We start from the raw sequence: 15,237 nt of genomic DNA on the forward strand, positions 1-15,237 counted from the left end.
GAATATTTTCAGTAAAATCGTATTTTTGTAAATGAGGCCCTTCCTCCAAAATTAGGCCCCCTTCAAAATTTGAAGTAAGCAGTCGCTTACCGCGATTACCTCTGGCGGCGCCACTGCCGTGCACTCGAGCTAAAAAAACTCGCGAATATTTCAAATACTGAAAATAGATTGTAGTTTCAAATGAAAACTGTGATAAAATTGGCATAATTGTAAGCACAAAGCTGATGATAAATAAGGATATTTTGTAGGCTGCATTCTTACTTCTCTGTTAGTGTAAGATTGAAAATTTGTCAGGGAAATTGGCTTCAGATGGTCAGGGAATTTTGAAATAAAAAATCTATGGCAACCCTGCTAATGCATTTGGTCCCATTGGTTCCTGCCTTTGGCTTAACTAACCTTTACCAAGCCTAGTCATTGTGTAGTAGAAAAGCCATCTTTAAGGGGCACCAACGGAACCGCCCTGTTGCTTTAACGTAAATGTTTCTGAGCATGGGACAACTTGTTTTAAAGGTCCGAGTACACCCTTATCAATTGGAAATTTTCTGATTTTTATTTCAGGCACTACCTGATCCCATTCTCATTAGCGTCACGAAGTAAATGGAGGAAGCGAGGAGTTAAACTTCACATATACAATGATCACACGTTTGTCGCCAAACACGTCCCAGGGTTTGTAGATCCAATCGCTTAATATTTAGTTAAAAAATTTTAGGCCATTTAATTCTCCCTTTAAAAGAAGTTCATTTGAGTTTAAGCCTACTGCGTTCTATCATGGATGAAGGATGCGCGTGAAAAACATTCGTCGTTCTATAGGATGTGCAACTCCCTATCAATGAGATAGAATATATGTGTTAAACCTAGAGTCACAACGTGGGATCTACTAGAGATCGACGTTTCGCGATACACTTTTTGTCTATTGCGTGAATCTTTATCAAATACGGGTGGCGCCACCTATTAATCACTCGAAAAACTTTTTTATTACCGTCTGCTGCTATAATCTGCGTAACAAGCTGTCAAGATAGTTTTTAAACGTGTTAAATAAAATACGCAAACATAAGAAAAGAAAACCCACCGTTTTGCTTCTAGCAGACTACACGTAGCGCGTTTTTTTCCTATGTTCAGTACATTTTATTTTTCCCGCCAGGCTTTCCAGCGCTGGTAGCCAGGCGGCGCTAGTATCGACTTGTCTGCTTTTTAGTATAGGGAGTTGCACATCCTATAGAGCGTCGAATGTTTTTCATCCATGCTAGTGCCCTCTATCGTGAGCTCACTGACGCGAGTTGCATGGATCAAGGATGCGCGTGGGGAAATTTGTCTTCACGCTATAGGATAGGCAACTCCCTGTCTCGAAAGCGCAAAGCTAGGTCTCTATGTAACCTAGCTTTGTGCGTGCTGTGTTGTATCATTTGAATTTTCCATCGCAATAAACTACTTCATTAATTACACCCATTTAAACCAACACACGGCGGGAGGCCGACATCTTAGGTCACGGAGCCCTAGCAACTCGTAATGCCTCTAGGGGTGCTTCTTGGCGCAAGAGAAACAAACAACCTAAGATGGAACCCTCCCCTGCCTTGTCTTTGTTTCTCTGCGAATGAAATTGGTTTGTAGTCAGATTTGCACTTAAAGAATTGAAGGGGCTTCTATAGCGTCATGCAAGACTGAGTGCACCGAGGGGTCCGACATTTACACGAAATCCCGTACGCTTCTCGCGAAATCTTTCACTCAGAATTACGAAATCTTTGAAGAAATCACGATATCAGAAGCGCTGACTATATCAAAGAGGAAATCGCGAAATCAAAGAAGAAATCCCGAAATTACGCAATCAAAGAGGAAATTCCGAAATCTTTGGCAAAATCGTCAAATCAAGAAGAAATAACGAAATTTTTGGCTAAAACGCGAAATCCAGGAATATATCTCTGGCGAAATCAAAGAAGAAATCCCGAAATCTTTGTCGAAATCGCGAAATCAAAGAAGAAATTACGAAATCCCACACGCTTTTTTTGGGAATGTCGGACCCCTCGGAGTGGACTTTGGTTCAGGACAGTTCTTTCCCCTAGTTTCATTGAAGAGCATAATGTTCACGTGTGACGTGTCGTCAGCCATTTTAAATTTACTTGTTTAAAAGTTTCACTCACTTGTTTTTTAGGTCAATCATGTGTCAAGTGTGTACGAGGCACTTTCCTAGAAGGCCAGGCAAACAAGCTTACTCGTGTAGAGGTAATTAAACTTAATTAATTTGTAATAAATATAGATTTCAGTTGGATCTGGGATAGATATAATTTTATAAGCAGGAATGGAGAACGGTTAGTATTTACTTCAGTCCGACTCATAACCCAGTATAAAGCCCCTCCCTCCAACACGTAACGAAAATTTTAAATAATCTTAATGGCTCACTTAAACTACGTTTTGATGACGTTGCTGACAGGGACGGCAAGAAATACGTTATTCCTTTTTACTTCTGTCGCTATGACCAGCCTCTTCTTACATATCCCCCCCCCGCTTTCCGGGAAGGGGGTCCGGGACTTTGACGTGCCCAGATTACTCTGTTCTCCATTCCTGCTTCTAAAATTACATCTATCCCTGGTAGGATACAGAATTTCATCCTTCTTCTGTAATCCCCTTCTGATGCAACCCATTTATGGCATAATAATGCCACTTTCAATCTTAATTTACCAAATAGTGTTCAAATTTATCGCAGACGATAATTTTGCCACGGTAAATTAGGAATTAATGATTTTAGTTTTTTTCTCGCCGCTTTGAACCTTCGGCAGTACAACTGTTAATGAAAGGTAATTTTTTTTTTTTTTTAATTTTCTAGATTGTGATCTTCAAGTCCATAAAACGTGTCACGTCAAAGTGGAAGGAATGTGCCCGAACAGCACCATTCAGTCACTGGAAATGTAAGCTCCATTCTACAGGGACGGTCTTTAAATTACTGTCCATTTACGGGGATAGTCTTTAAATTACCGTCAATTTACGGGGACGGTCTTTAAATTACCGTCAATTTACGGGGACGGTCTTAAATTACCGCCAATTTACGGGGACGGTCTTTAAATTACCGTCAATTTACGGGGATAGTCTTTAAATTACCGTCAATTTACGGGGATAGTCTTTAAATTACCGTCAATTTACGCGGATAGTCTTTAAATTACCGTCAATTTACGGGGATAGTCTTTAAATTACCGTCAATTTACGGGGATAGTCTTTAAATTACCGTCAATTTACGGGGATAGTCTTTAAATTACCGTCAATTTACGGGGATAGTCTTTAAATTACCGTCAATTTACGGGGATAGTCTTTAAATTGCCGTCAATTTACGGGGATAGTCTTTAAATTGCCGTCAATTTACGGGGATAGTCTTTAAATTACCGTCAATTTACGGGGATAGTCTTTAAATTACCGTAAATTTACGGGGATAGTCTTTAAATTACCGTCAATTTACGGGGATAGTCTTTAAATTACCGTCAATTTACGGGGATAGTCTTTAAATTACCGTCAATTTACGGGGATAGTCTTTAAATTACCGTCAATTTACGCGGATAGTCTTTAAATTACCGTCAATTTACGGGGATAGTCTTTAAATTACCGTCAATTTACGCGGATAGTCTTTAAATTACCGTCAATTTACGCGGATAGTCTTTAAATTACCGTCAATTTACGCGGATAGTCTTTAAATTACGATTGTTGAAATACCGACAATTTTCAGAGACGATTTGATAAAAATACCGACAATTTTCAGAGACGGTTGTTAAAATACCCACAATTTTCAGAAACTGTTGTTAAAATACCGAAAAGTTTCAGAGGAAATTGTTAGAATACCGAAAAGTTTCAGAGGAAATTGTTAGAATACCGAAAAGTTTCAGAGGAAATTGTTAGAATACCGAAAAGTTTCAGAGGAAATTGTTAGAATAAAGAAAGGTTTCAGAGGAAATTGTTAGAATACCGAAAAGTTTCAGAGGAAATTGTTAGAATACCGAAAGGTTTCAGAGGAAATTGTTAGAATACCGAAAAGTTTCAGAGGAAATTGTTAGAATACCGAAAAGTTTCAGAGGAAATTGTTAGAATACCGAAAAGTTTCAGAGGAAATTGTTAGAAAACCGAAAAGTTTCAGAGGAAATTGTTAGAATACCGAAAAGTTTCAGAGGAAATTGTTAGAATACCGAAAAGTTTCAGAGAAAATTGTTAGAATACCGAAAAGTTTCAGAGGAAATTGTTAGAATACCGAAAATTTTCAGAGAAAATTGTTAGAATACCGAAAATTTTCAGAGAAAATTGTTAGAATACCGAAAATTTTCAGAGAAAATTGTTAGAATACCGAAAATTTTCAGAGAAAATTGTTAGAATACCGAAAATTTTCAGAGAAAATTGTTAGAATACCGAAAATTTTCAGAGAAAATTGTTAGAATACCGAAAATTTTCAGAGAAAATTGTTAGAATACCGAAAATTTTCAGAGAAAATTGTTAGAATACCGAAAATTTTCAGAGAAAATTGTTAGAATACCGAAAATTTTCAGAGAAAATTGTTAGAATACCGAAAATTTTCAGAGGTGATAATTATTTATATTTCTGTTATTTAATTTCTAGGGAGTACGTACAAGATCCCAGGGTTAAATCAACTTCGAGTTGATCGACTCGGAAAGAAAATCATCACTAAAGTTAATTATTTCATTAAATATTCGAAGAATTAAACGCTTTAGATAAAAAATAATAATTCGAGCAATGGTTAAAAGTATTTAAATGTTTAAGACGAATTAATGATAGAGTTAATCGAGAGTTAATTAAGATTGGAATCGCTTGGGACTGCCAACTCTTCGCTGCCTTATACGTCAATTACCCTAAAATCCTAGAAATGAAATGAAACGAAATTTAATATATATGGTTGTCGAAATAACGTAACGTAGGTCAGTTTGTTTTTATAAATGTAAAATATTTTAGGTTTGTTTGTTTATTTTTTATTTTTAATTTTGATTTGTTTTATTTTTCTCATATATAAAAATATCGTAGTATTTAAATAAAAGAATAAACAACTCGCGAAATATAGTTTTTATTGTGACAGGGATAGATTTAATTTTAGAAGCAGGAATGGAGAGTGGTTAGTATTTACTTCAGTTATTCCGACTCGTAGCCCACCCAGTTAAGAGCCCTTCCCTCCAACATGTAACGAAAAGTTTAAATAGTTGATTTTATAAAATCCATCTTGTTGGAATGTTGCTTCGTCTCTAAGTCGAAGTCACGTGGCCTAGATGTATTGCAGGGTAGCATTTCCGTTTCAAAAATATTTAGGGGCCAGTTGCTTTAATTAGTCTAGGCCTTGGCCAGCGAATTTTTGAAAGCGAGAAAGAAAACCTTATAAATTAATTATAATACTAAACTGAACACTTATCTTACTTAAATTTTAAAATAGATGCGAATAAAACTACCTAGCCAAGGCTTAACGGTCCTCATTTAGCCCACTCGATCACGCTTGTAAACAGCGTGATCAAGTGGGCTATGTTTCAAGGAAATAGTCGACTTTCATTCGCTATACAGCGAGATGACATAGAGGGCAACATTTTCTCTATAGGCTCCTCCTCTTTTATAAAATCAACTTATCTTATAGGCTCACTTAAACTACGTTTTGATGACGTTTCTGACGGGGACTGCGAGAAATACGTAATTCCTATTCACCTCTGTCGCTGTGACCCGCCTCTTCTTTTATAAAGTCGTGGGGAAGGGGGTCTAGAACTTTGACGCGCGCCCAAATTACTCTATTCTCCATTCCTGCTTCTAAAATTGCATCTATCCCTGATTGTAATCAGTAATTATCTCTCTCTCTCTGTTGTAAACAGAAATAACGTATTATAATATCCTCATTTTATTTAAAGGGAGAATGAAATGACCAGACAACTATTTTTATTTTCGCGCTCTTTAGAGCTGTAAAAGTTTTAATCTAACGCCTTACGGCTGGCAGGGCTCCTTAGCCCAAGTTCTTTTTGTGTGACCATTAAGAAATATTTAAATAGTACTCAGTACCATGACGTTAAAATCTTTAATCACGTCCACGCCGTAGTATAAAATTCTGAAGTCATTGGCATGGATAAAGAGTGCGCGTTAGGAAATTTGTTTTTACGCTATAGGATAGGCAACTCCCTATCTGGAACGACAGCTTATTCTGTAAATACTCTGTTACTACATTGGTTGTCAGCACGCGCAATGCTAGGTCTCTATGTTACCTAGCTTTGTGCGTGCTGACAAGAGACGAAAAACTTCAGGATTTAAAATATCCGGGAGTTTTTTTAGCTCGAGTGCACGGACCTCAAGGCCTTAGTTTCAGATACTTGTGAAGGTGAAATTGCCTACAGCCTACTACACGTATTTGAAACTAAAGCATAGAGGTCCGTGCACTCGAGCTTTCGTCTCTTGACAGCGCGCACAAAGCTATGTTGCATGGTGATCTAGCTTTGCGCGTGCTGACAACCGATGTTGTAACAGAGTATATACAGAATAAGCTGTCGTTCGAGATAGGGAGTTGCCTATCCTATAGCGTGAAAACAAATTTCAACCTCACGCGCATTATTTATCCATGGTACAAGCTTAGTTAATGAAAAATGTTTGTTCAAACAATATATGTATTTTTATCAATTTTGGTGTAATTTTGTTAGTCTAAAACAGTTAAAAAATGGTTGTTTACTATTTCATACTCCTTTTAATATTCAATTCGTAAACTACTATCCCTTTAATTACTTCAACGAGTAATTACATTGAAAGGCGTCTTCCTAAATTGTGATTTTTCGTAAAAATTAAAACCAATTCAACTATATAATTATCAGTTCTTCCATAAATAATACTCTACTCAAATGGCCTTGCTAGAGATGAGTGGGAATTCACTACAGCAATTTGACATCTCTTCGCCTTCTTGCAATTGTTAATTTTTATTTTTTAAATGTTAACTTGTAATGTTCAATAAAAAAGCTGAGTACTTAACGAATAAGTTTTTTGCCATCCATTTACTGCTCTGGGGCGCTCTGAAACATTTTGCTTGGATAAAGAATGCGCGTGAGGAAATTAGTTTTCACGCTATATAGGATAGGCAACTCCCTATCTCGAACGACAGCTTATTCTGTATATACTCTGTTACAACGTCGGTTGTCAGTACGCGCAAACCTAGGTCTCTATGTAACCTAGCTTTGTGCCTGCTGACAAGAGACGAAAAACTTCAGCACAAAAACACTCGCACAATCTCTACCAGGAAGGATTAGTAAATTGAGAGAAATTGTAAGCCCTTTTTAGACTAACAACCGTGAAGCTTAGCTCCCAAAACGGTAGGAAGGGGATATTGAAAAACTTGGCTATCGCCCAATTTGCACATCACTGGGCAAGCGGCATCAGAGTTCCCGCAAACTCGCACTACGAACTGCTCTTTCGTGAAAGCATGAACCTTCTATATAATGGGCCATAATCTTAATGGCGGATCCCATGTTAAAGTTTTCTCGCTAAACTGTCCCAAAATAACAAAGAAAAAAAAGCTAGCAGACGACAAGGTCTTGGAGAAAGACGGTACAATGTAAACAAGAAAAATGGCCGCTTGTTCTCATTTCGCTAAGCCTTGGGACTCATGTTAATTTTTTTGCATCTATTTGAAAATGAAGTTTAATAAAGTAATTAAAAATAGGAAAACTAAAGATTCGCGCTTTTGGCAATTGTGAAAGTGATTCAAGGAATATTGTACCCTTCCCAAAACCATCACGTTTGATTACGTTGTACCGCGGTGCGCGTACCCTACAAAATTGGCGGGCAACTGCGCACAGACGTTGTAAGCAGAAAAAAACCCAGTTTCTGGTCCCTCTAGATTGATGGTTCATGGTTGGCTGTAGTTGCGCAATCAGTACGATGCATCTTCCAATTTAGTACCTTGTAACTCAGCATCCAAACAGTAGCAAACTTGATAAGAAGGATCCATTTGAACCCAGTTTCTCCCACTGAGGGGGTCTAGTCTCCTAGTGTAGAATACTAGACTCCTTGCCTGAAGGGACATGAACCATCAATATACAGAAGGTTCATGGTAGGGAAATTTCGGCGGGAATGAGAAGCTTCGTTTGAAAAACCTCTGATTTAAATAACAAAAGATAGAATTAATTTCTGTCAATTCAAAAATATCAAGCTTTTAATTCTCCGATTTCTGCTGCTTATTTGGCCGCAATATGCATTTGAAAATGCTTCATTTGAAATCCACTTTTAATGAAGGCTAAAACGTTTCCCGTAGGCTGACGTCACAGATATATTTTTCACGTCAGATGGTGCCACACTCTCCGCTATCAGACCCAGAGTTTAGACTGGCGAGAAGCTCGAGACGCCCATAGGATTCCCGCGCTTTCTTTCCCCTGACGTCATAGTGATGTCATCAAACGGGCGAACAAGCTTGACAAGACAAAATTGTTGATATATCAAAACTGAGTTTTCGTAATTTTTCAATGGATTTTAAAAATAGAAACTTGAGTTCAATTATATTAAAAACTTGATATTTTGAAAGTAGAGACTTGAAAGTGTAACATAATACCACTTTCGTTCAAAACATGATATGAAATTGTGAACTCGCATTCCCTTAAAAGAGACTTTTTATGGGGAAAAACTAACATTAGAACAGCACCGGAAATAAGGCGTGGGTTATTTCCAGAGCAATCTAAATAAAAATTTGGTCTAGAACTCTAGATGCCTCCATTTATGACGTACAATAGGAAATCGCGAGTGACCTCAGAGCAGTCGAATGGAAAACAACCCGCCACTTGAGTATAATGTATAAGATGATAAATTAAAAAGGACCTAGTCAATGTTGGCTTTTTTATTATAAATTAATTTGTTTTGCATGATTTAAAGATTTATATTTTAAATTGACGTATTTTAACTATATAGACTTTGTTTTGATGATTTATTCTTAATTGTTTCAACTAATTATTTGGTTCCTCGCGCTTTTGATATAAATTAATTACGGCACTCGTTAAGATTTGTACGTAAATTGATTTTATGTTTTGGTTTTTGGATAAAATTGGTTTAAAAAAAACCAAGGTGTAAATTATAGTTGATATTTGTAACGCATCCTGAAATTATTAATGCAATAAATCCTGTGTTTATAACAAAAAGTGAAATATCACTTCGCAATTCTACGCGTGGTTTCCAATGTTCTGAGGTTTTTAACAGCATGGATTTAGTATAAAAGCTTATACTTCGTGTATATATCACTGTAGGCAGAAGTAAGACGAGACTAGAAGTATCGAGGTAACCAAATTCTTCACTCGGCGAAAGTGAATATTCTTGATAACAACACCAACGGTTTTCCCTCTATTAGCGGTTTCTGAATTTTCCCTCCAAAATCTGAGACGCTCGCGGCGGTAGACGGCCGAACTAGATTCAACGAGGGGGCCGTCATTACTCATGAGAGCGTACGAGATTTGAAATCTTTCTCGATTTTGATGATTTCAAAGATTTAAGAATGATTTGACTGATTTGGAGCTGATTTGAATGATTTGGGAGTGATTTTCACGATTTTACGATGATTTCGATTCGATTTATGTGATTTGAAGGATTTGGAAATGATTTGAATGACTGGTGCTTAACGAGGATTTGAATGATTTGGTGCGATTTGCATGACTTGGTAGTGATTTTTATGATTTGGTGCGATTTGAATGATTTGGTAGTGATTCGAGTGATTTGGTGTTGATTTCATAGTGATTCTAATGATTTGATTGATTTGATGCGATTTCAATGATTTGGTAGTGATTTGAATGATTTGCTAGTGATTCGAATGATTTGGTAGTGATTCGAGTGATTTGGTGTTGATTTCATAGTGATTCTAATGATTTGATTGATTTGATGATTTCTTGATTTGACTGCTTTGTATAGTGATTTGACTGATTTACGATTGATTTCACTGATTTGAATGATTTATTAGTGATTTCACTGATTTGTGCAGCGATTTGAAGGATTTGATTGATTTCATAGCGATTTTAGTGATTTTCTAGATTTGGGAAGTGATTTGAATGATTTAAAAAACCAGGTGTACGAGATTTGAAGGAGCGACGGCCCCCTCGAGATTCAAGCACCGGCGTCCGTGTTCCGCGGCTTTAGGTTGAGGGGAAGGTGGTATGAAATGTTTCCGGAACTCGACCAATTATTTTCTCTGTAGTGTAGGCGCGATGGAAGCGGCATAAAATCCTCAAATTTGTTCACTAGTGCCAGGATACCAATGCTAGACCTCTTTACATCTAGTCTCATCTTACTTCTGCTGCAGGCAATTTTTAAAACCACATTTATGTCATAAAAATTTGCGACGGTCGGGGTACAAGCTCGCTGATGACGTAGAAATTGAGGCAAACTTTCTTTTTCTCTCTGCGCGCGTGCAGCTCACTCCCTCCTCCACTGAATTTGCCTCAAATTATACGTCATAAACCATTTCGCGCCATTTCAGACGAGGAATAAATGTGGTGCGTGTTTTAAGGTGAGTGATAAATCCATAAACCGTAAGCTTCTTTACTAAATTCATGTTGTTATATCTTTCATTGAGTACACATGATGTATAACATACTAGACTTTATGATTCAATATTAATTATAAGTGTTAAGAACAAAGAGACTCACCATTACGGACAGTCTTATCCGAGGGGACCGTCACTCCTTCAAATCTCGTACACCTTGGTTTTCAATTCATTCAAATCACATAAATCACTTCCCAAATCTAGCAAATCACTAAAATCGCTATGAAATCTATCAAATCACTAAAATCGCTATGAAATCTATCAAATCGTTCAAATCGCTGCATAAATCAGTGAAATCTCTAGTAAATCCTTCAAATCACTATAAAAATCAGTGAAATCAGTCGTAAATCATTCAAATCACTATAAAAATCATTCAAATCACTATAAAAATCAGTGAAATCAATCGTAAATCATTCAAATCACTATAAAAATCAGTGAAATCAATTGTAAATCATTCAAATCACTATAAAAATCAGTGAAATCAATCGTAAATCAGTCAAATCATTAAAATCACTATCAAATCAATGCCAAATCACTCGAATCACTAGTAAATCATTCAAATCACTAGCAAATCCTTCAAATCACTAGCAAATCCTTCAAATCTCACCAAATCATTCAAATCCTCGGCAAATCATTCAAGTCACCGACAAATCATTCAAATCCTCCTTAAGTCACTAGTCATTCCAATCGTACAAATCATTCAAATCCTCCTTAAGTCACTAGTCATTCCAATCGTACAAATCATTGAAATCAGTTCCGAATCACATAAATAAAATCGAAATCATCGTAAAATCGTGAAAATCGCTCCCAAATCATTCAAATCGGCTCCAAATCAGTGCAATCATTATTAAATCATTTAAATCATCAAATTCGATAGTGATTTTAAATCTCGTACGCTCTGATGCGTAATGACGGCCCCCCCCCTCGGTCTTATCACTGTGTAGTTACGAATTAGCCTTATTCCTGATCAGCGCCACTAGGGTAGTGGCGAATTTTCGAACTACTAACTGACCATAGCCAATCAGAGGGCGCCAAAAACGGAAAGAAATTCTTTTTTACATTTCTGCTTTTTTTTACGAGTTAGCGGGCAAAAATCGTCGGTAAACGAGTTTTACGCGTGATTATTTCGTCCTAGAAGAGAAAACATCTTTGAAATGTCTGCTTTAAGGTATTTTTCACGATTAAAAACGATTTCAAATGACTGAAAATAAACTTTCGCCTTTAAAAACAGGAAAAAAGCAAGTTAACACGTTAAGCCTTGGCTCAATATTGACAGTTGAGTTGCTGACAGTGTAGTATATTGCCACAGTTTGGAGAAATTGCATTATATAATGTACAATTCGTAAGATTTAGTTTAAATATAATAGTTGTAACTCAAGATTAGTCAAAATTTCCAAGATTAACAACCGTTGTGTCATAGAAGTCTTTAGAAACAGTCAAAGTTACCTTTCTTACCACGCCTACCCTCGAGATAAAGTTATGAGACAGAAATGGTTAGGCGCTATAGCAGCTGGGGTAGGAACTAAACCACTAGACCTGAATAGTTCACGAATTTGCTCCAAACACTTTCTACAGACAGACTAGTTTCCAACTATTGGTTCTCAATGTAAACGTCTCAAGCCATTCGCGATTCCATCAATATTTGAAAATACAAAAGTTTTGGATGCAATGCCGCATTCCCCTACTCGTAGCCAAACGGTTCCTAAAGAAGCATTTGGACATATGAGTCCAAAAGATAGAACGCAGTTGTTGGAAGAAATGGGAGCATTACATGTTGATCCAGAGGAACTTAATCAATTGCGTACCTATCCTAATCATCCTGAAGAACCACTACCAACTCCGGAAGTTCAACCCCAAGTTGGTGCAGCTGTTATTTGAGAGTGTCATCATCAAAAGCAAGTAGTGGAATATCATTGAAATCCACTTATACACCATATACACCACGTAAACAAAAACTCCTAAGAAATGAATTTGAGTTATTGTTATTGCGTAGTAAAGAGAAGTTTACAGTAACAAAGTTTATTAATAGTGATAAATCAGTAAAATACTACACGGGATTTCGTTCTTATGAAGCGTTTTGGTCATTTATTTAATTTATATTTAATGTACAAAATAATGTCAAAACAGAGCACCCATATGTTAAACCTTTAAATATGTTGACAAAAGTTGATATAAACAGTCATTAAAGAAGTATTTTATAACCAGAAAAGATTTATTTTGTTCATAGGATCAATATATCAAAAATTCGCGCTGGAATATTTCAAATGCTCCTAGCTTCTCAATATCTACATTGCAACTGTAGATAGTGAATCCAACTTGACTGTCAAGAGTTTGAATTAGCTTGACGTGTTGTAATTGTCTCCGACTTAAAAGATATAACAAACACATAACACCAACCATCACTTAGAGGTTGTGGAAGGCTTATTAAATAATTCTATTGCAAAATAGGGTAAGAGAGTCATAAAATATTTGCTGGTAAGTGTAAGCGGGATCGTGTTTCACTATTTCTAAATCATTGAACAATAGAGGCTCGTCAGTTCTTGGTTTGTTCATATGCCACATTTGAAGGCGGGTTGTACAAACACCTCGTAGAGGTAATGTTTCTTCTCCTGCCCTTACGCAGTTCAATAACTGATAAAGTAACGCGATAGAATGTTTACAATCACCATTGGTTCCGGCTGGGCATGAGCATGATATCCATTTGAGTCTATTGGGCTCTTCATCAATAACGAAACAACTAAATAAGTTATAAGAAGTTGGTCTTCTATCAGCATCACAAGTTGCACGGAAGTAAAGCAAGTTTCCTAAATCAGAAAATCGTGTTATATACATTATTCATAATTTTGGGGCTAAATATTTTCAGGCTAGAAGGGTTCATATCATTGGCGCTAGAAGGGTTCATATCATTGGCACAAGGTTACATGTAGAAGAAAAGTGCAGACTACTTTTTCCTCGGAGTAGCCTGGTCTCCTGTAAATGGTATGAACCCTCCTAGCCTGAAAACAATGTATATAAACAAGCATGTGTATGTATTATTTATGGTAAATTACTTCACATTTTATTTTATATACAAACCTTGAAGATTTGATTCAATGCCTAAAATCTTGTCCTCTTTATAAAGCATGAACCCTTGCTTTTGCTCACGCTTTGCTGTAGCATGAGTTTCCGCTATACCATCAGACAAGTCGGTCAGCTCTAATTTTTTACCCCAACCATTCTTAGGCGTTACTCGGCCTTGAAGTCTAAGCAAACCTAATTAAAAAACTGCATAATCAATTGACCAATTACCTTTTAGGCGTATTTATTGCCCTACCTTCTTTTGACATATTTGGATTAACCGCCATTACATCAATACATGCTTGACATAACCATTCATCTTGCATTAAATTAAGTCGTACTTCTTCCTCTAAATTTACGCATTTTGGATGATACCATTCCAAGCACGTCCCACATTGTAACATCTTTTGCGTAACGTCCTTTGGTTGCTTACATATACAGAATAAGCGCCTCGAAGATTCTTCAGCGAAACACGTTGAAGCAACAAGTCCACTTCGCTTCTTAGGCCTCACACTCTCTTCGGCGTTTCTTTTTGACATTTCTTAACTAAATTTGAGGATTAAATTTCACCGTCTTGTTTGAATGAGAAAAAATACGAGCTTTCTTTTACTTTCTCTGCTCAACCACTTCTCGAAACCATTATAGTATTCTAATGTCCATGGTCGAAACTGTGACAACTCAACTGTCAATATTGAGCCAAGGCTTAACGTGTTAACTTGCTTTTTTCCTGTTTTTAAAGGCGAAAGTTTATTTTCAGTCATTTGAAATCGTTTTTAATCGTGAAAAATACCTTAAAGCAGACATTTCAAAGATGTTTTCTCTTCTAGGACGAAATAATCACGCGTAAAACTCGTTTACCGACGATTTTTGCCCGCTAACTCGTAAAAAAAAGCAGAAATGTAAAAAAGAATTTCTTTCCGTTTTTGGCGCCCTCTGATTGGCTATGGTCAGTTAGTAGTTCGAAAATTCGCCACTACCCTAGTGGCGCTGATCAGGAATAAGGCTAATTAAGCAGTAACTTTCCCCTGAGATACATCCATGTTAAGGACAATAAACTAACGACATCTATACAGAGTTCCACTACACATGTTAACAGCGTTTCCAGATGAACGTTCCCAAATTATCGTACCACGGTACCAAGGCCCAAATATGATCGATTTTCGACCAAAATTATGGTACGGTCTTAGCACCACCAAAACCTATGCGGGTGGCCCGGTGTTCTGATTCACCTTGTATTTATACTAAATTCAGTTCAAGGGTAATTAGGGAGACAAGTAAATAACGTCTCCAAGCGTTTGTCACATCCTGCCTTTGCAATTAAGTGTATTATTTTATGGGATGAACACGAATCAAAGCCTCCTATTTCGCCTTTTTCTACCCCCAGCAAGTTGTTAAACACCCTTCAACGCTTGCAAACATTATAAATGAGTCGCGTCATCTAGGAGGTCATGGTTCAGCTGACACTGTATCGCACAAATACGACAGAGAAAGATCGGAAAATCAAAAATTTGTTGCAAATACCAAATAATTTAATCAAATGCCTGATAAAAACATTAGCCTAATAACTGTTTATCCGCAATAGAATAGTCCGTTTTTCGAAATTCATTATTTGGTATAATATAATTTTGAAATCCATTGTTCGATTCTACGGTGCTAGTAACAATAATTTTGAC

General features: G+C 36.7%; 2 protein-coding genes and 1 long non-coding RNA gene across 11 annotated transcripts in view; 2 read left to right on the forward strand and 1 right to left on the reverse strand.

Annotated features, from left to right (window-relative positions):
- The window catches only part of LOC149661053 (uncharacterized), a 74,071-nt gene extending 64,955 nt beyond the window's left edge, over positions 1-9,116 (forward strand). For all 7 annotated transcript variants that reach the window (XM_089842438.1, XM_089842439.1, XM_089842440.1 and 4 more), the window contains 4 exons: positions 559-666; positions 2,147-2,217; positions 2,819-2,900; positions 4,585-9,116. In XM_089842438.1, coding sequence (XP_089698564.1) covers positions 559-666; positions 2,147-2,217; positions 2,819-2,900; positions 4,585-4,627 — 304 coding nt within the window. In that variant the 3' untranslated portion in view covers positions 4,628-9,116. The remainder of the gene's footprint in view (positions 1-558; positions 667-2,146; positions 2,218-2,818; positions 2,901-4,584) is intronic.
- A 2,349-nt stretch (positions 9,117-11,465) lies between these two features.
- Positions 11,466-12,716, forward strand: LOC149661057 (uncharacterized). Of its 3 annotated transcripts, none has more exons than XR_016368772.1 (3): positions 11,466-11,675; positions 11,739-11,849; positions 11,928-12,716. It is a non-coding gene; the product is annotated as an uncharacterized LOC149661057 (long non-coding RNA). The 3 variants fall into 3 exon arrangements; XR_016368773.1 differs by having other exon boundaries at positions 11,931-12,716; XR_016368771.1 differs by having other exon boundaries at positions 11,739-12,716.
- LOC149661058 (uncharacterized) lies at positions 12,565-14,564 on the reverse strand. The gene is made up of 5 exons (XM_089842449.1): positions 14,355-14,564; positions 14,175-14,291; positions 13,821-14,110; positions 13,583-13,759; positions 12,565-13,311 (listed from the first exon to the last, which is right to left on the reverse strand). Exons 3-5 carry the CDS (start codon positions 14,101-14,103, stop codon positions 12,932-12,934), a joined length of 840 nt encoding a protein of 279 aa, XP_089698575.1. The 5' UTR covers positions 14,104-14,110; positions 14,175-14,291; positions 14,355-14,564; the 3' UTR covers positions 12,565-12,931.
- Positions 14,565-15,237: the final 673 nt, after the last annotated feature.

This window comes from Phalangium opilio, unplaced genomic scaffold (genome assembly GCF_054372755.1).
Source record: "Phalangium opilio isolate 3A_F unplaced genomic scaffold, DU_Popi_V2 ptg000070l_1, whole genome shotgun sequence".
In the NCBI taxonomy this organism is placed as follows: domain Eukaryota; kingdom Metazoa; phylum Arthropoda; class Arachnida; order Opiliones; family Phalangiidae; genus Phalangium; species Phalangium opilio.